The sequence below is a fragment of the Microcaecilia unicolor genome, chromosome 1 (assembly GCF_901765095.1).
Source record: "Microcaecilia unicolor chromosome 1, aMicUni1.1, whole genome shotgun sequence".
Lineage (NCBI taxonomy): Eukaryota > Metazoa > Chordata > Amphibia > Gymnophiona > Siphonopidae > Microcaecilia > Microcaecilia unicolor.
The window spans coordinates 731,796,849-731,816,230 of NC_044031.1; the positions used below are offsets into that span (position 1 = coordinate 731,796,849).

General features: G+C 44.6%; 1 protein-coding gene across 1 annotated transcript in view; it reads right to left on the reverse strand.

Moving 5' to 3' along the window:
* Positions 1 to 19,382, reverse strand: part of LOC115459846 (ras and EF-hand domain-containing protein-like) — a 91,750-nt gene that overhangs the window by 22,881 nt on the left and 49,487 nt on the right. The window contains exons 3-6 of the mRNA XM_030189644.1: positions 15,877 to 15,967; positions 10,502 to 10,597; positions 8,316 to 8,393; positions 272 to 387 (exon numbers count right to left, since the gene is read on the reverse strand). Coding sequence (XP_030045504.1) covers positions 272 to 387; positions 8,316 to 8,393; positions 10,502 to 10,597; positions 15,877 to 15,967 — 381 coding nt within the window. The remainder of the gene's footprint in view (positions 1 to 271; positions 388 to 8,315; positions 8,394 to 10,501; positions 10,598 to 15,876; positions 15,968 to 19,382) is intronic.

The window sequence follows — 19,382 nt, forward strand, 5'->3', positions numbered from 1 at the left end:
CCCATGTGCTCTAATAATGCCGAGTCCTACTACTCATTGTAACGATAGGACAGGTTAAACCGTTTTCATTCATCTCATCTGCAGCTTTCCAATCACTTTTTCCACTCCATCTTTTGGTCAGCAGTACCATTCACTGGACCTCAGCCTGAACACATGTTGGAGATTCTTAGTTCATCTCATTTTACAATTACTATTCCCTTAGATCACTCATCTGCTCTACTGCTTTAACTGGCATCTGTTAGTCCATGAGTCCGTTCCCTATACCTCTCACCTTTCATGCTGCAGCTGTTGGTCTGCCAGATCATTCTTCAACTTGTCCACCTTCGTCTGGAGCAGGGACACATTGGTATGAGATTCCAGCAGATTCCTTCTTAAATGCTCGTTCTCCTAGAAGGAAGGAAGAGGAGTCATTTGTGGAGAATTGCATCATATCCTTTTCCTAAGGTCCTGCACTACGCAGTATTGCCATGGTGGTGACCTAAACTTAAGATTTCACCAGCCTTTACCAACCACGCCACAGCTTCAATGTCAAGTTTCCAGCTGGTGACGATGACTTGCTTTTAGGAAATGCAACTGATTTTTCTCTGCTTTTTGCAGAATATACTGTGCAGGCTTTTAAAAAAATGTGACAACAAACAACCCATAAACTTCACAATATGAAAGCCAGAATTCAGGGGGGTCCAGATGTTGAGGACCAACTTAACCATTAGAGAACTTCTGAGGGGAAAGTGGCAAACAGCAGCTGCCATTAAACAATAGGTCCTGATGCCACACCAGGTCTAGACCAAGGGTACTGGGTGCCCTAGGCAAACCAACTTTGTGCCTGCCCCTCCAACCCCAACTTACTTACTGCTCTTCTTCCTTTGAAGGCCTGCATGTGAGCATGTTCAAAGCATGTGGTCACAGGGCCAGCACTTCCTGATGCTGTTCTCGTGATACACCCCACTATCACACATTTTTAATATGTTTGCGGTGCTGGACTTTATGAACAGGAAGAAGAATGTTAGGGATCCACAGCACAGGCTCCTGTCACCTCTCCCAGCCCAGTCAATTCTCTCTTCAGTTGGCAGAGTATGGGGATTCTTCCCAGCCATGCTGTTCTGCCCAGCCATTTTATCAGTTCCCAAATTCTGGTGCCATGGGCAAGTGTCTAAGCTCACCTAGTGAACCCCACCTCAAAGAACTGTCCCCATATACTTTTACCCCTAAGAGGGGTGGGCAGTTTTCAAACAGTACATTTACCTGGGTGAATTTCATTTTGGAAATTACTTTAATTAATTAAACTCTGGAATTTGTTGTCAGAGAATGTAGTAAAAGCAGTTAGCTTAGCAGGGTTTAAAAAAAGGTTTGGATGGCTTCCTAAAGGAAAAATTCATAGACCATTATTAAAATGGACTTAGGGAAAAGCCAGTGCTTATTTCTAGAATAAGCAACATAAAATGTATTGTACTGTTTTGGGATCTTGCCAGGTACTTGTAACTTGGATTGGCCACCGCTGGGCTTGATGGACCTTCGGTCTGTCCCAGTATGGCAATACTTATGCACTTATGATATTCAAAACGATTTATATGGGCAGCAGTGGCTCCTTTCCGGTTAAATCTCCTGTGTGGGGCAATCCAGGGATATTCAGTAGCACTTGGCCAGGCAGTGCTACTGAATATACCCTCTAACCACCCAAGCCGAAACTGGGTATGTTCTGGGCGGTCCACGGACAGAGTTGTGATGGAGTCTGCTGTTATGTGCTGATAGTCAGCTCTTAACAGTATAAGATAACCGGACAAATCGAACCTCAGAAAACACAGTCCTATCTTTGTCCAGTTTCACTTATCCGTATACCCCTGGATTCTATATAGTGCTCTTAGATTCAGATGCTGAAATCAGCACAGATTCTATAATACCGCATGTATATTAATTGGCTTAACAAGCTAATGAGAACTTCTAACATGCACAGGCAAAAAGGGGTGTGGTTATGGGCGGAGAAATGGGCATTTCATGGGTGTTCTGAAATTTAGGCGCCTAGTTATAGAATATGGCCTAGTGCACCTAAATCTGTGAGCAAGGATCTACACCAAGTTTTCACTGGTGTAAATGGATGCGCGTAGATTTAGGCGCTGAAATATCAACTAAGCATATTCTATGATCAGCACCTAAATCTAGGCACTGATTATAGAATACACTTAGTTGGCACTGATTTCAGCGCCATTTTTTTTTTTTTAGGCGCATATATAGAATCTCCTCCTTAAGGGCTGTCGACACATACCCGGATATTCAATGCTGGTTCCCGGACACATTCCAGCATTGAATATCCGGAGCATAAAGCTGGGGGCAGCTAAAAAAATAAATAAATAAAAATCGATGACCGTTACTGGCTGAATATGTATCCATGATGTTCAATTATCTGTTTCTACAGAATTCGTCTATGAGGGGTGGTAGCAGAGTGATCATGGTTGTTGCGTTTTTCAAAATCTGGGAGGGGGGAGACTAATACTGTCCAATTAATTGGGGCTGGGCACAAAGTTGAAGGTTTGCTTAGGGCACCTCATACTGTTGCAATAGTCTTACAGACATCTTAAGATGCATCTTGATTTCAGTTCCCAAATTCAAAGTGACAAGCATTCAACAACAGTTTCACAGCTTTCATCTGTTAAAAAAGATTGCAATGAGGCTGAACTTGAAAGCAATCATGCCTGTGTGTGTGTATATATATATATATATATATATATATATATATATACACACACACACATACACACACATACATATATACAGTGTAATCCGCTTAAGTGCAAGGGTCTGGGACCAAAGAAATACATGCAGTTAACCGGAGCGTGCACTTAACCGTTGTGACCCAAAGAAGCTTGACATCTGATAAACATATGTACAGCACTGTTTATTATATGTACAGTATACAGTCTCCGTTAACTGATGTTATACAGTCTCCGTTAACTGACATTAGGCTTACTTGAAGTAATCAGTCATAGTCCTCTGTACACTATTGTGTCTGTGAGTTCCACAGACTACGTTTGCCAGACTGTAAAAACTGTCATAGCACTGACATCCAGTGGCCTCCAGGTAGGACCACACGGTGTTGAGACTCTCCAGCGCTCTTGCAAAAAAGTGACAGGAGGTTGTTGAATTTCATCAGCATGTGCCTCGCTGCTCATTTCATCATCTGTTTCAACATCAGCCGTTGCCTGCATGTAGGCGCATATCTCGACATCAGTGCTGTCATTGGCTGTTTGTAGATCGTAATGAACAGCTACGTAGTGATGAAACTCCTCTTCAGTAACACCGGCTAGGATGTCAATAGCCTATTCATCTGACGCGTTTGCAACAGCTGCGTCTGTTTCGTCCCTCTCCACATCCTTAACAAAGCTTGCCCGCTTGTAGCAGTTCACAATGGTTGCCTGTGTAACATGATTCCAGGCTTCTTTCTGCATATGTAGGGAATCCAACAGTGATAGATTATGAGCCAGTTCAACAGCACATTTATCCTTGCCAGTCTGGTCATCCATAACGCTCATCAGACAACGTAGCACAAGAGCCCGATAATGTTCTTTGAAATTGGCTATTATGCCCTGATCCATAGGTTGGATCAGAGAGGTATTATTTGGAGGCAGGAAGACCACCTTGACGTTAGACAGCCTGACATCATCACTGTGTGCAGCACAATTATCACAAAGCAACAAAATCTGACGCTTTTGTGCCCACATTCTAGTGTCTAACTTCTTTAGCCACTGCTTCCAAATTTCCCTAGTCATTCATGAATTTGCGTTAGCCTCGTATGACACGGGAAGTCGCTTAACATTCTCGAAGCAATGGGGCTGTTTGCTTTTTCCAATAACGAGTGGTTCCAACTTCTCACTCCCATTCATATTGCAGGAAAGGAGGATCGTCAGTCGGTCCTTCGATGTTTTACTTCCTGTAGTTTCGGCTTGTTTGAATGCAAGTGTTCTATCAGGAATCGCTCATCAGTAGAGACCGTTTTCGTCAGCATTGAAATGTCACAAGGTGCAAACTCGTTCAAGATGGTAGGAAGAACTGAAACAACCCAATTTTCAGCACCAAAGTCATCAGCGTCTTGTTTTTCACCATGCTGTTTCTTGAATTTTATGTTGCTCCTCTCCTTCAATCTTTCCAACCATCCAACAGTGGCTTTGAATTCAGTTAGTCCAAGACTTTCAGCTAGCCGATTAGCTTTCTCCATAAGCAGTGGACCACTGACAGGAAACTGTCTGCTCCTGACTTGAGAAAACCACCGAAGAAGAGCATCTTCTACATCCTCAGCTTTTCCCGCCCGTTTTCGTTTCCTGTGTGGATTTGTATTGTTTTGCCAGTCTTCCAGAAGCTGATCTTTCTGCTTCAAGATAAGTGAAATTTGACTGGGATTGACACCATATTCTTTAGCAGTAGATGCTTGACTTTGTTTGTTTTCTAATTTTTTAAGAACTTCTATTCGTTCAGCCAGTGTTAAAGTCTTACAGTTGCGCGACGATGATGACGATGACTCCAGTGTACACTCTAACAACATTCTTTCGCTTATTTTGCCTGTGGCAGTTAACCGAGATTTCAAATTTATCGCCCCTTTGTCACGTGCCAATCAGCTTCCATATTCCGTGCGTGCGCTTATGCGGAGTCTTTCCTGCAGAGGAGCAGTCTTAAACCATGCATATAAGCGAATCTTGCACTTATCAGTGGTGTGCTAAAACCGAAGTTTGTCCCCATAGAAATTGATCGCGCCAAAAACAGGATGGAAGTATGGCATGCAGTTAAACAGAGCATGCGCTTATCCGACGTGCACTTAAATGGAGTGCACTGTATATACATACATATACACACACGCACACACACCGCCTTCGGTGAATCTCTTTATAAAGGCGGTTAATAAATCCCAATAAATAAATAAAATGTGTATGTATATATATATATATATATATATATATATATATATATCTGTGTGTATGTGTGTGTCCATGGGGGATCCCGCCAAAACGTGGCAGCGTTCAAAGTTGATGACAACAGCAACTTTGAGTGCTGCCACATTTTGGCGGGATTCCCCGCAGCCTGGCAGTCTTGTATGCTATATACCACAGGTACCATTTTAAACCAGTGACTACACAGAATCCTGTGACCCCTAAAGCAGGCGGTTCCCCCGCCGAAACACAGGCCTGTGTAGTCTCTACTTTGGTGCCCAATAAAGACTTTGGATGTGAACTCTCCTGTCTTGTGACCCGTGTGTTACCATCTACTCCTATTTTTTGGTTCTTCATTGTTTCCCATAGAGGGCTTCCTCCTGTTCCCCTTGTGGACTGTGTTATCTATGTGTACATATGTGTGCGTGTATTAGAGACTTGCATGGGAACGGGGTTCACGGAAATCCCGTGGAGACGGAAGCAGTTCTGCAGGGTTCCCGCAGGGACGGAAGCAGTTCCTTGCGGGGTTCCCGCGGGGACGGAAGCAGTTCCTTGCGGGGTTCCCGCGGGGACGGAAGCAGTTCCTGCAGGGTTCCCATGGAAGTGTTCGCTGCACTTATGCCAGACTCTCACTTAACCAAGTACCAAATTCTTTGAGTGCTGTCTCCTCTTCCTCCTTGCTTTACCAGCACAGATGTGGAAAGTCTCCATTAAGGAGGTGGTAGAGACACAGATGGTGATGGAATTCAAAAAGGCATGGGATGAACACAGAAGATCTCTAATTTAAAAAATGGAAGTTATAAAAAAAACCCTAAACTGCATTTGTGGATGTGTCGAGTGATGCTTAGATGGTGACTCTGGCTGTGATGAACTAGGGCCAATACTGGGAAGATTTGTATGGTCTGTGTCTCATATATGGCAATCTGGTTTAGGATGGGCTGGAAAGGGTTTAGACAGCAACTTTAGTGACTGGAACCTGAGGACAGTGCTGGACAGACTTTTACGGTCTGTTTCCCGCAAATGAGAAGACAAATAGACTGGAGTGGTCTTCGATGACTACTCCAGCAGTTGGAACATAAGGATCGGGCCGGGCGGACTTCTATGGTCTATGTCCCAGAAACGCCAAAGAAAGACCATAATCTAGTATATAATATCACATTCATTGTTGATTTAGTTATGAATTGATAATGAGTGTGACTATTGAGCAGACTGGACCATTCAGGTTTTTATCTGCTGTCACTTGCTATGTTACTATTGATCTTCTCTGCTCCCGGGCTGACGCGCAGACCTCAGTTCTGACACAGGAACAAACATCAGATGACACCTGACATCTCGGTACACAGTGACAGTGATTCTGAGACAAGCCTTACATGTGCGCACCAGGGTGTTCCAAGTTCCAACTTCTGTTCCTTCCTTGCCTGCAGTGCTGCAGCTCGAACACAGAGAGAGACAGAGAGCTGACCGGAATTTTTTTTAATGTACCATTATTGTGGGGACAGGTAAGATTTCTGTCACCATGCAACTCTCTAGTGTACATATATAAGTGTATCTATCTGTGTGTGTATATATATATCTATATATGTATAAACAGGTATGTGTATCTATGTGTATATATGTGTGTGTGCATGTGTGCTCAAAGTCAAGTGTTTCATAATTATTAGTGAATTTGCAAGAAAAGCCAACTGTGAATTGAGGCTCAGCAGAAGCCTCAGTGTTGCTGGATACAGGGATTAAATGCATTCAAGTCATAATGGGCTAAAATTGCAGACATCTGCTTCCCCTTAAAGTCTGGGTGGCAGGAGATAGGAAATCTCACTCAGCAGGTTCCCCTGCATTCCAAAGCAACTGCCAGGAGGAATGACAAGCCCAATGGCCCCAAGAGCATCAGCAAAGCACAGCTCTGCCAAAATGAATCTCTTCTCAGAGACCAGATCTCTGTCACTCCACTCCCTGTCACAGGAAGCTATCTTCCAGCGCAATTCATCATACAGCTCCACTGGCAACCATGTTTAGACTCCCTCCAGTGGTCATCTGGTCGTTTAGGGCACCTTTTCATGCCTTACTTGTATTTTGTTTTTCCTTTCCCATACCTGGCTTTAACCCCTCTCCTCTCTGAAATTATTTTCAGGCCCATAATACCCCCTTCCAAGATTTTGTTGATCTCATCACCAGCCCTCCCAACAGAGAGTATTTGGGCATCCATCCCTTCCTACCAACTTTTATTTACAAGTCCAACTGTTACATTATTCCCATTTCCTCATTGTGACCCTATCAGACTCTTTCTCCACAAGGCCGGATTACACAACATTTGCAACCAACCAGCCTTGTAGTGTATGCCTTGTGTTCAGATCCAGGTAGAACTAGAGGACATGAAATGAAGTTACAAGGAGGTAAACTTAACAACATCAGGAAGTCCTTTTTCAAGGAAAGGGTGCTGGATGCTTGGAATGCCCTCCCAGCAGTGGGGTACCAAGGGCGGGGTGGTGCAATCCACCCCGGGTGCACGGCAGTACAGGGAACATCCACACGGCTGTTGGCTTCTCTGGTTCCCTGCTACCTCTGACGTTACTTCCTGTGCTGGGGCAGGGAACCGGAAGAACTGACAGCCGTGTGGCTGCTCCCTGCACCCCCCAGAGGTAAGAGCGATGTGCTTGGGGGGGTGGGGGGCACAGCGGCAATCCGCCCTGGGAGGCATGCAACCTAGGAACACCACTGACTCCCAGAGGAGATGGTGGAGACAAAATCCATGCTGAAACTGTCAAACTCATGGGATAAACACAGAGGATCCCTATATAGCAGAAGGATGGCATCAAAGCAAACCTTAACTGACTTCCTTACTTAGGCAAAGAGGAGTGTAATCCGCATAGAGTGGTAGGGTCCAACCTTCAATAAACGCACATCCCTGGATTCTATAAAGGGTGCTCAAATTTACGTGTGAACCTGAGATGTGCGCGCAACTAAACTGGGTAATGAGCCAATTAATGTCAATAATTGGGCGCTAATCAATTATTGATGTTAATTGGTACCACTTTGCATGTGTGCGCGCACCTTGCTACATGCCATTCTATAAAACTGCGCGCACGCCCCAAATCCCAAAGCACACAACCCTAAAGGGGGACTGGCCATGGGAGGGGCATTCTGGAAATTTTGTGCACAGTGTAAAACAATACCGTGGATCTGCGCCCAAATTAGCTGCCAGGAATTATACCTGTTTTTTTTTCAGCAGGCTTAAGTCCTGGCGTCCAAATTTGGCCATGGGAATCGGTGCTATGCATCAGTGGCATAGCTCTAAAAAAATGTTGTGTTCAATCTGGGCCTAGTGTTCAGGAAAGTTCAGCCCCATAGTCACATTCATCAAATAGTGTATCATCTGCTCCAGGCCCATGCGGAAGGGTCACCCACCTGTGAGAGTTCAAAGACTTGATCCTTAAGCTTGGTGCCTTCCTCCTTAGATTCTATAAGCTTTCTTTCATCTTGATCCTTATGAGAAATGTAAAAAAACAGCATATTATTATGGTAGTGAAAAAAAAAACCCTGTAAAACTGGGAACACTAGCATAAACTAATCATCATGTTAGGGATAAATCTTCCTATTTGTGATCATGACATAGCTTTGTATGGTTGGTTAAATCCCTGTTCTGTTTATCAGCACTCAATGTACACTTTCAGGCACACTTGCTCATAGCTAAAGTCCCATTTTGCCTATGATGTGGACGGGGGAATTGAGACGTCCAGGTCAGGATGTGTTCAGTCCCCCCAGTATTTTACAAAAGACTCTGCCGAACGTGGAACTTTTTATAAAATACCTAGAAAGACATGCAGGAGTTACACATCCAGTTGGAGCAACAATCTTCGAAAAAAGGACATAGGCAGTAGCGTACCAAGGGCGGGGTTGGTGGGGGCGATCTACCCCGGGTGCAGGCAGCAAGGGGTGCATGGAGCAGTCGCATGGCTCCGCCGGTTCCCTGCCCCCTCTAACGTTACTTCCTGTTCTATGGCAGGTGACTGGCGGAGCTGATAGACACGCGACTGCTCCGACCACCCCCAGGTGGTGAGGATGATGCACTTTGGAGGAGGGGGAGGTGGGTGATGCACTTCAGGGGGAGAGGGGTGAGGCACTGGTGGGGGGGGGGGGGCATAGCGAAGACCTGCCTCGGATGGCAGCCAATCTAGGTGCGCCACTGGAAACAGGTAAAAAGCAGGTGCTCTTTTGCATTGCTGTAGCCAACAGCACGTTGGATTCTCAGCCGTAGGAGTGCAAATCAGGCTCCAAGTTGGGCCCACCATCTTCAAAAGGGGCCGTTGGCAGGATAGGCACCCCACCCCTGCTTCCCTGACACAGTGGTCACTTCCAACATGTGCTGTCAGTTCTGCTGGTCCTCTGTCCCCGGAACTGGAAGTTGACATCAGCGGGGGCAGAGGACCAGCAGAGCCGACAGCCCATGACTGAAGGCTGCTGCAGCCCCGCGCTTGCTTTTTTTTGTTTTTGTCACGGCCACTGGGGACATGGAGCAGACGACCTTCGGGACTCGCAGAGGTGACTGCCAAGGATGTTTCTGCCAGGTACATGTGACCTGGCTTGGCCACTGTTTGGAAAACAGGACACTGGGCTAGATGGGCCATTGGTCTGACCCAGTATGGCTACTCTTATGTTCTTAAGGGATGAAGTCAAAAAGTTGAAGCCAATAGGTCAGTCTCTGTTTCCCTTCCCATTCAAAACAAAGCAAGCAAACCTATGAGCTGCTGCATCCAAGTTATCATTCTTAATTGTTGGTAGCATTTTTTTTTATTTAATCTCACTTATATTTTTAAACATGCTGGCTTGTGCAGCAGACAGATGTACAAAGAGGAAGTATAACAATGGAAGAACTTTTCATAGGTAGAGAAGTAATTTGTTATAAATCGTAATCTGTGTGGCATTTGAAGGGGCTGGTTATGGGGACACCCTAGCACTGTTATATTTGTGCAGAGAAAAAAGATGGAGACCTGTGTGGCCGGGGGAGGGGAGGCGCCGCAAATAATTGCTCAGACACGGAGGGTGCCATGAACTGAAAACGTTCGGGAACCACTGTACTACACCAATACCGTTCAGCGTGTTAATATGGAAGCAAAAGGAGTCTCCAAGATAAACGTTCATTTTAATCTTTCACTGTAAATACTAGCTCAGTCTGACTCACAGGCCTGTGAGGGCCAAGAAGAGTCATATCTGTGTCAGAAGCTTAAGAGAAAGTATCATTTTTGTACAACTACCATTTCTTCCAGGGAAGCAAAGCTTCTTTTTCAGCAAGTCTTTCTCGGCTCTCACACTTAGCTTCACATTTCTTCCTTTCCCACTCCGTACAGTTCTCTCTCTCCGTTCTACAGTTTTTGCTGTTTCTAGGTACTACCCATCCCATAATATGCTTAATCTTATGTAGGGTTACCATATGGCGTTTTACTTCCAGTGCTTTCAATGGAAAGCAATGGAAGTAAAACCCGGCTGGCTCAATCCGTCCTCCTTTTTCTGGAGCCATATGGTAACCCTAATCTTATGTCTTCTCCTGTTTATGGGCACTGAATATCAAATGATGACGAAAAATGAATTCCCACCTTCTTCAACCTATCAACAAGAGTTTGCAAGTCAAACAGTTCAGCCTCGTGTTTCCTCTGCATCTCCGAGATGGCAGCTTCAAGTTTCTGCTGGTCCTAGAGTGTCAAAGAAAAGAAATTAGATATCACTTTGTAGAGGAGTGTGGTAGCCGTGTTAGTCCACTCTTAAGGTTATCAATAGAAATCAAACAAAATAAAACATGGAAAAGAAAATAAGATGATACCTTTTTTATTGGACATAACTTCTATTAAGTTATGTCCAATAAAAAAGGTATCATCTTATTTTCTTTTCCATGTTTTATTTTGTCTGATTTCTATTGATATCACTTTGAAAATCTCCCCTAACTCTCTATACTGGGACAAAGGCTGCAGGTGCTTTTAACCTACAGTTTTCAAAGTGAAAGTACACCTGTATTTTCACCTTGAAACTTACAGCTTTTGTATCCATTTTTTTTTTATCTCTAGAATTTTTATGTCTCTATGTTTAGCATTGAAAATGCCATCCACGTGTATACTTTTCCTCCCCTGACTTAAAGATGCTCCTGGGAATGTCTCCTCTCAACATAGGTGTGTCACAGATTAATGCATCTGCTATTAGCCACATTGAGGAAAGGCCATTTTGAGGCCACTTAGTTACGTAATGTGGATAGCTTTGAAAATTGCTTTCTAGAGATGGAGTAAATTCAGTGCAATTCAAAATACAATTTAAAAAGTGGCCACACGTATTTATATTTCCAATCTCAGTTTTATGGATGAAAATTATGGATACTTCCTGACATAGCTCAGGTTACCCAAGACAGGTGAAAGTTGTTTTCTGTCAATGAGACAGGAGACTTGGCATCGGTTGTCAGTTATATGCTGCAGTGTCCTTGTACCTAATCCCAATTATCTAACAATACATTTACCTGCTGCTTTTTTAAAATTATTTTTAAATCCCAGAACAACTGCAATCCATTCTGGGGTTAAAGAAGCTTATTCGGGGGCAACTACCTAACCCCTTACTAATTAGACTTAGGGGACTTTTTACGAAGTTGCAGTAAAAGGGGTCTTGCACTAGCAGCGGCAGCCGTTTTTGCCGCACACCACGGCCCCTTTTACCACAGTGGGTAAAAAGCCACGTGCAGGATGTCAGAAACAGAACGAAGCCTTCGCGGGAAGAAGAGGACCTCGGCTGGCGGGGATTGGGGTCCCCCGCCAGCAAAGGTAGGCAGCGGCGGGGGAGGGTTGGTGGCGGGAGGGGGGTCAAGAGGGTCATCAGCATGGGGGTCCAGGGCCAAATCTACGGGGGCCCAGGCCCCCGTGGCCCCACGTAGCTACGCCACTGGTCCAGAGCCCAAATTGGGAGAGCACAGTTTGACCCTCCTCCCTGCTGCAACACCCACCCTATCACAACTCCACATACCTTGCAAGGGCATAGCCAGAAACCAAATTTTGAGTAGGCCTGGGCCCAAGGTGGGTGGGTAGAAGAACCCCACTCTGCCCCCCCCCAGTCAATTCAGTCTCTCCCACCCACATGCCATATGGTCTCTCAACTCCCCCCTTCCTGCATACCTTAGAAGATCTTTGCTGGCAGTGAGCAGCAACTGATACACACTGCTCGCGATGGCCCCACAGCCTTCCCTCTGACATACTCCTACCTATGCGGAAACAAGAAGCTGCATTAGAGGGAAGGCTGTAGAGCTGGCAGGAGCAGTGTCTGTATCAGTCAATGCTTGCGAAAATCTGCTATTTAAAAGGTACGCAGGAGGGAAACTTGTTGGGAGTTATCGGCTGGCGGGGCTTGGTGATCCCCTGCCAGCCACATCGTAGGGTGTGCTGCTATTGGGTGAACCTGGGCCCACCCGGACCCACCCATGGCTACGCCACTGATACCTTGGCTGGCAGGGGTCTCCAACGTCCACCAGCTGAAGCCTATCTCCAGCGCTTTTCTCTGCGCACTGCATGCCCCGCTTCCCCTCACATTGCGTACATGCTCGGTTTTAATGAAACTGAGCATGTGCGACCTGCCAGCCAAACTAGGGGCCTCAGATCCAATTTGGGGGGGCAGACCCCCAAGACACCCCGTTGCTACACCACTGATTAGCACAGAACACGCTCACTCTCTGCTCCCAGAGCTAAAAAAGAAATTTATTTTTTTACTGAGTGGGTAGCACATGCACATTGCAAAATCACTGCGGGATACCTCAGCACACCCCATTTTGCTGTGGTAAGCAGACATTAGTGCTTTGCAAAAGGGCCCCCATATTTTCCTTATTGAGGGCTCCTTTTCAAAGCTGCGCTACCATTAGCGGTGCACTGAATGCAATGAAGCCCATGCGAATAGAATGGGCTTCTTCGCATTTAGCCTGCTGCTAATTGGGAGTGCAGCTTTGTAAAAGGAGTCCTAACTTTGTTACCTTTTATGTAAATTAGTGAATTGTGTTTCTGATTCAAGTGGATGCCTATAGGTTTACTTGTTTAATTGCTAAAAATAAAGTTAAAAATGAAAAAGCTGCTATGCAATCTATCCATCATTCCCCTGCCCCCTGTCCTGTCCTCTCTCTGTCACATTCTACCACACTACCAGTTTGTCTTTTCCTGATCTGATATCAGTGGCGTTCCGAGGGGCGCTGACACCCGGGGCGGATCACCGATGCACCCCGCCCCCCCCGGATGCAGCCGCTGGGGGGGGTGCCGCACGCCGGTCAGCGTCGTTGATTTCCATGCTCCCTCTGCCCCGGAACAGGAAGTAACCTGTTCTGGGGCAGAGGGAGCATGGAAACCAATGACGCTGACCGGCGCACGGCACACCACCAGCGGCGTGCACCCGGGGCGGACCGCCCCCACCACCCCCCCCCCCCTTGGTATGCCACTGTCTGATATTCTTGAAAAGCAGAACTGAAAAGTGCTGCCTCCATTCTTTGACCATTCAGAGGGCAATTTTCAAAGCCATTTTCACACAAACAAATACTGCTTTTATAAAATGCCTGCCCTGTATACAGATAAAAATATGCTTGGTGTGCCATTTTATGCATGTCTTCATTTATTTTGGGGGAGATGTTTTTGGGGTGGGATTTGGAACTACTGAAGGCTATTGAAAATACATCCTTTTCAAGAAGGTGGAGGAGTGGCCTAGTGGTTAGGGTGGTGGACTCTGGTCCTGAGGAACTGAGTTCGATTCCCACTTCAGGCACAGGCAGCTCCTTGTGACTCTGGGCAAGTCACTTAACCCTCCATTGCCCCATGTAAGCCGCATTGAGCCTGCCATGAGTGGGAAAGCGCGGGGTACAAATGTAACAAAAATAAAATAGATACTATTGGAGATTCATGGAATGTTGCTACTATTGGAGATTCTACATGGATTGTTGCTATTCCACTAGCAACATTCCATGTAGAAGGCTGCGCAGGCTTCTGTTTCTGTGAGTCTGACGTCCTGCACGTCAAAGAAGCAGAAGCCTGCGCGGCCACATTGGTGATCTGCAAGGGCCGACTTCTACATGGAATGTTGCTAGTGGAATAGCAACATTCCATGTAGAATCTCCAATAGTAGCAACATTCCATGTAGAATGTCAAATAGTAGCAACAGTGGAGGAGTGGCCTAGTGGTTAGGGTGGTGGACTTTGGTCCTGGGGAACTGAGGAGCTGAGTTCGATTCCCACTTCAGGCACAGGCAGCTCCTTGTGACTCTGGGCAAGTCACTTAACCCTCCATTGCCCCATGTAAGCCGCATTGAGCCTGCCATGAGTGGGAAAGCGCGGGGTACAAATGAAACAAAAACAAAATAAATAACCATCTTAAAGTCCAAATAACAACACCATACACAATCTATACGTACCAGAAATCTTATCACATGACTGATTAACCTCTTTGCTATCAATGATCAAACACTACCACCTTAAACCTTATATCAAATAGGGTCTCTCTATAGTTGATAACCTAATATATGTTACAATCCAATTTACTACTCAGGAACCTTCATGCATTACCAAAATGTATTCTCCTCTACCATGTATGTATGCACATGGTGTATATATATATACCATGATCTGTTCCATATATGCTATGTTCCATGTATGTTACCATGTATGTATGCACCATAACGTAATACCATTTGTAATTCTGTTACCCGGAAATGGCAACCGCCATTACGGCAAATGTAAGCCACATTGAGCCTGCAAATCGGTGGGAAAATGTGGGATACAAATGCTACAAATAAATAAACTAAACTACATGCACTTCACACATTTGAATTTTCAAAACTATGCGCATATTTTTATTCCTAAAAATAGCCACAACACTCCATCTCGGGTCCTTTTTTCAGGCAACAATGTTTATTGCAGAAGGCAAAAGTAGAGACTAATAGACGATTCACCACTGGAGACGTGAGTCCAACAGTCTTTATTATATCAGAGATAACGACCCGACACAGGCCGTGTTTCGACGCTAAAAAGCGTCTGCATCAGGGGTCAATAAATACACCAAACAGAATATGCTGGATACAAACTATCAGAGCTCTGATAGTTTGTATCCAGCATATTCTGTTTGGTGCTACGTGATCAGTGAGTTGACAACACATATACAAGTAGGACTCTTCGTTTTGCATTCATTACTTGGTGTATTTATTGACCCCTGATGCAGACGCTTTTTAGCGTCGAAACACGGCCTGTGTCGGGTCGCTATCTCTGATATAATAAAGACTGTTGGACTCACGTCTCCAGTGGTGAATCGTCTATTAGTCTCTACTTTTGCCTTCTGTGATTCGTCATCGTAGAGAACTTTTCCTGTTCTATATTTTGAACAATGTTTATTGGCCATACCTGCCGTCTGTGAGAAACCTTTGAGTACATCTGCCGCTTTGTTTGTCTCTTTTGAAAATGAGCGCCTAAGCTGTTAATTGTATGGCAGTTAACATGCATTAACCCTTAAGAGAGTGTATTACCAGTTAACGCATGATAATTTCCACGGAATGGGGTGGAAAATGGTTGGTCAGGGACTTGGTAACTTCCGGCATGTTAACTCTTAATGTAGCAGATAACACGGCACATTTTAATGCCTCCTGAATAGATGTAGCTAACTGTTTTGCATTATTATCCGCCATTCACTTAATATACAATAAAGAATTTTGTCTGTATTAATCTCCAACATGGTGGAAACTGCACAGCATTAGTGAGGGTCAAAACAGCTTTTAATTCCAGCAATACGATAAGTCAACAAAAATTGTGACGTGCTCTTTTCAAACTATAATTACAAGGGTTAATGGTAACTTTCCATGGAAGAAGAGTAGATTTGTCTCTAGAAGTCAGGTTAGTTCAGAGTTATTGTCTACATGGGATCAAGCCTGATGGGCAGAGATCCTACTAGCTATGGTGATAATATCCAGGAACTGCCTTTCATACCTCTTCACGGATTTTATGCTCCATCTTTGCCATATGCTGTTGTAATTCTTCTTCTAATTCTGCCATCTGTAGGGATGCTGTTTCTTCAGTCCTGGCGATGCCATTTGGAAGACATGGACAAGAGAAGACAGACAGAAACCAGGCAGGTTATGTGAACTAGTCCCAGTTTGGTCACCTTGGATCACAGTTCTTTGATACAGAAGAAAGAGATAAAACAATACTTCCCTATTCCATTCCATGTAATGTTGGCCTTGGTCATTGTCAAGAGCTAACTCTCATTTTGGGGATAATTCTATAAGGAGGGCACCAAGAATGTGAGTAAATAACCAGAATTCTAGCAATTATGCATATATCTGTGTGTAAGTGTCAATATCTCTGTTACACACCAATCTGTAAAAAGGCACCTAATTGCAATGGTGTATAGTTTGTAGGTGGGCATTCACATGGGCAGAATTTGGGCATGCAAGGGAAAGTGCACAATTATGCACATAGATACAATACTGTAATCTACGTGTATTCTTTAGCAATCTTGGTGAAATAATTTTCATTAGTTGGTAAAAGTGATAACGTTTAGAATATGAGCATGTTATGCTGGTTTACTATAAAGAAAAGTGGGCATCTATTTTTGTTTATTGAATAGAATGCAAAGTAGATGTGTTGTAGGCATCTATAGTAAATGCAGATGCCCCTTTCTAAATTTACCCTTTAAGGGGACAACTCTATAAAAGGTTGCCACCATATAGGTGCCAAAATTAAGCAGACAGTATACCACTTCTATAACAGAATTTTCACGTGTAATTTCCATTATAGAATTTTAGCACAAGTACATAACCATCGCCATACTGGAACAGACTGAAGGTCCATCAAGCCCAGTATTCTGTTTCCATCAGTGGCCAATCCAGGTCACAAGTACCTGGCAAGATCCCTAAAGAGTACAACAGATTTTATGCCACTTATCCCAGGTATAAGCAGTGGATTTTCCCAAAGATATCTTAATAACGGTTTATAGACTTTTCTTTTAGGAACTTGTCCAAACCATTTTTTAAACCCTGCTAAGCTAGATAACCACATTCTCTGGCATTTCTCAGCACCAATGCTTTTTAGTGTCCAAATTTGGGTGTCATTTATAGAATCTGAGCCAGGTTATTACATTTGCTGATGACACAAAGTTATTCAAAGTTGTTAAATCGCAAGAGGATCATGAAAAATTACAAGAGGACCTTATGAGATTGGGAGATTGGGTATCCAAATGGCAGATGACGTTGTCGTTTAATGTGAGCAAGTGCAAAATGATGCATATGGGAAAGAGGAACCCAAACTATAGCTATGTGATGCAAGGTTTCACATTAGGAGTCACTGACCAGGAAAGGGATCTAGGTGTCATCGTTGATATGTTGAAACCCTCTATTCATTGTGCAGTGGCAGCTAAGAAAGCAAATAGAATGTTAGGTATTATTAGGAAAGGAATGGAAAACAAAAATAAGGACGTTATAATGCCTTTGTATCGCTCCATGGCAGGGGTGAACTGATCATTCGGGCAACTGGGCAGTGCCCAAGGGCCCAGAGGCTCTGCCCTGTTGCCCACTCCCACACACTCCAGCCCCTATGGGGCCCTGGTGGTCTAGTGGCTGCTGCCGCTATTCTCCCTGGTTGCACGGCACTACTGTGTTTACAAAATGGCTACCGAGACTCCCACGGTACCGTGAGAAGTCTTGGCAGCTATTTTGTAAACATGGCGCTTAGAGGCAGCAGGTGGGCAGAAAAGAGGGGATTCATTTCCTGCCCCTGAAGAAGCCACAGCTACTAGACCACCAGGGCTTTTCAATGTAGGGGGGGAGGGACAGTGGCAACACGGTGGGAGGGAGGCAGCACAGCAGGGGTGGGGGCACTGGTGGTGGTACCGGTAGCAGCAGCATGGCGGGGGTCAGGGTAGGTAGCACCAGCATGGTGGAGGGTGGGGCGGGGCAGAACCAGCATGGCCCAGAGTACTCTCAGTCCATTCCTGCTCCATGGTGTGACCGCACCTCGAATATTATGTGCAATTCTGGTCACCGCATCTTAAAAAAGATATAGTGGAATTAGAAAAGGTACAGAGAAGGGCGACAAAAATGATAACGGGGATAGGACGACTTCCCTATGAGGAAAGGTTAAAGTGGCTAGGGCTCTTCAGCTTGGAGAAAAGAAAGCTGAGAGGAGATATGATAGAGATCTATAAAATAATGAATGGAGTGGAACGGGTAGAAGTGAGTCGCTTGTTTATTCTTTTCAAAAATACTAGGACTAGGGGGCACGAAATGAAGCTAGAGAGTAGTAAATTTAAAATGAATCGGAGAAAATATTTCTTCACTCAACGTGTAATTAAACTCTGGAATTCTTTGCCAGAGAATGTAGTAAAAGCAGTTAGCTTAGTGGAGTTTAAAAAAAGGTTTGGATAGCTTACTAAAAGAAAAATCTATAAGCCATTATTAAAATGGACTTGGGGAAAATCCACGGCTTATTTCTAAGACAAGCTGCATAAAATGTATTGTACTGTTTTGGGATCTTGCCAGGTACTTGTGACCTGGATTGGCCACTGTTGGAAACAGGATGCTGGGCTTGACGGACCTTTGGTCTGTACCAGTATGTGGCAATACTTATGTACTCTGATGTGCAGAGAGTGAGAAACCAAGATGTGCACTGTGCATGTTTCTGATCAAAACTGAAATTGAAAAGCACACATTGGTGCCTGTTTTTCTGTGCTTAAATATAAGCCTTTCAAAAATTTCAGTGCAATTTTTGAAAAGCTCATATTCAAAAGGCACAGAAGAACAGCGCCAATGTGTACTTACACTTCTGGTTCTGTCTGGTCATGTGCACAAGAGCCGCGCTTACTTTTGAAACTTTTGTGTGCACGCGATTGGTACATTCCTTCCCTTGCTTTCGATTTAACAGAGTAAATTATCCACGCATAAAATGTGAATCTCATTTGCTTTGAGTATTGGTTAGCTGTTTTTCTGCGCTATTGTCTCACTATGGGGTTTGCACTGTGGGCTTTAGTGCAGTAGCTTTAAGCATCTGCTGCCAAGAAAGCTCCAGATGGTGTAGAGATTAACTACAGGGATTCCAACACATTGAAGATGTCTCGTGCTTGAATTACTGATGTCACGAACGCCTTGAGACATTTTAGTCGCCCTTCGCTGCACCTTTTCCAATTCTACTATATATCTTTCTTGAGATGCGGCCACCAGAATTCAACACAATACTCAAGGTGCGGTCGCACCATGGAGCGATACAACGGCATTATGACGTCCTCACACCTGTTTTCCATACCTTTCCTAATAATACCCAACATTCTATTCGCTTTCTTAGCCGCAGCAGCACACTGAGCAGAAGGTTTCAGTGTGTTATCGACGACGACACCCAGATCCCTTTCTTGGTCCGTAACTCCTAACGTGGAACCTTGCATGACGTAGCTATAATTCGGGTTCTTTTTTCCCACATGCATCACCTTGCACTTGCTCACATTA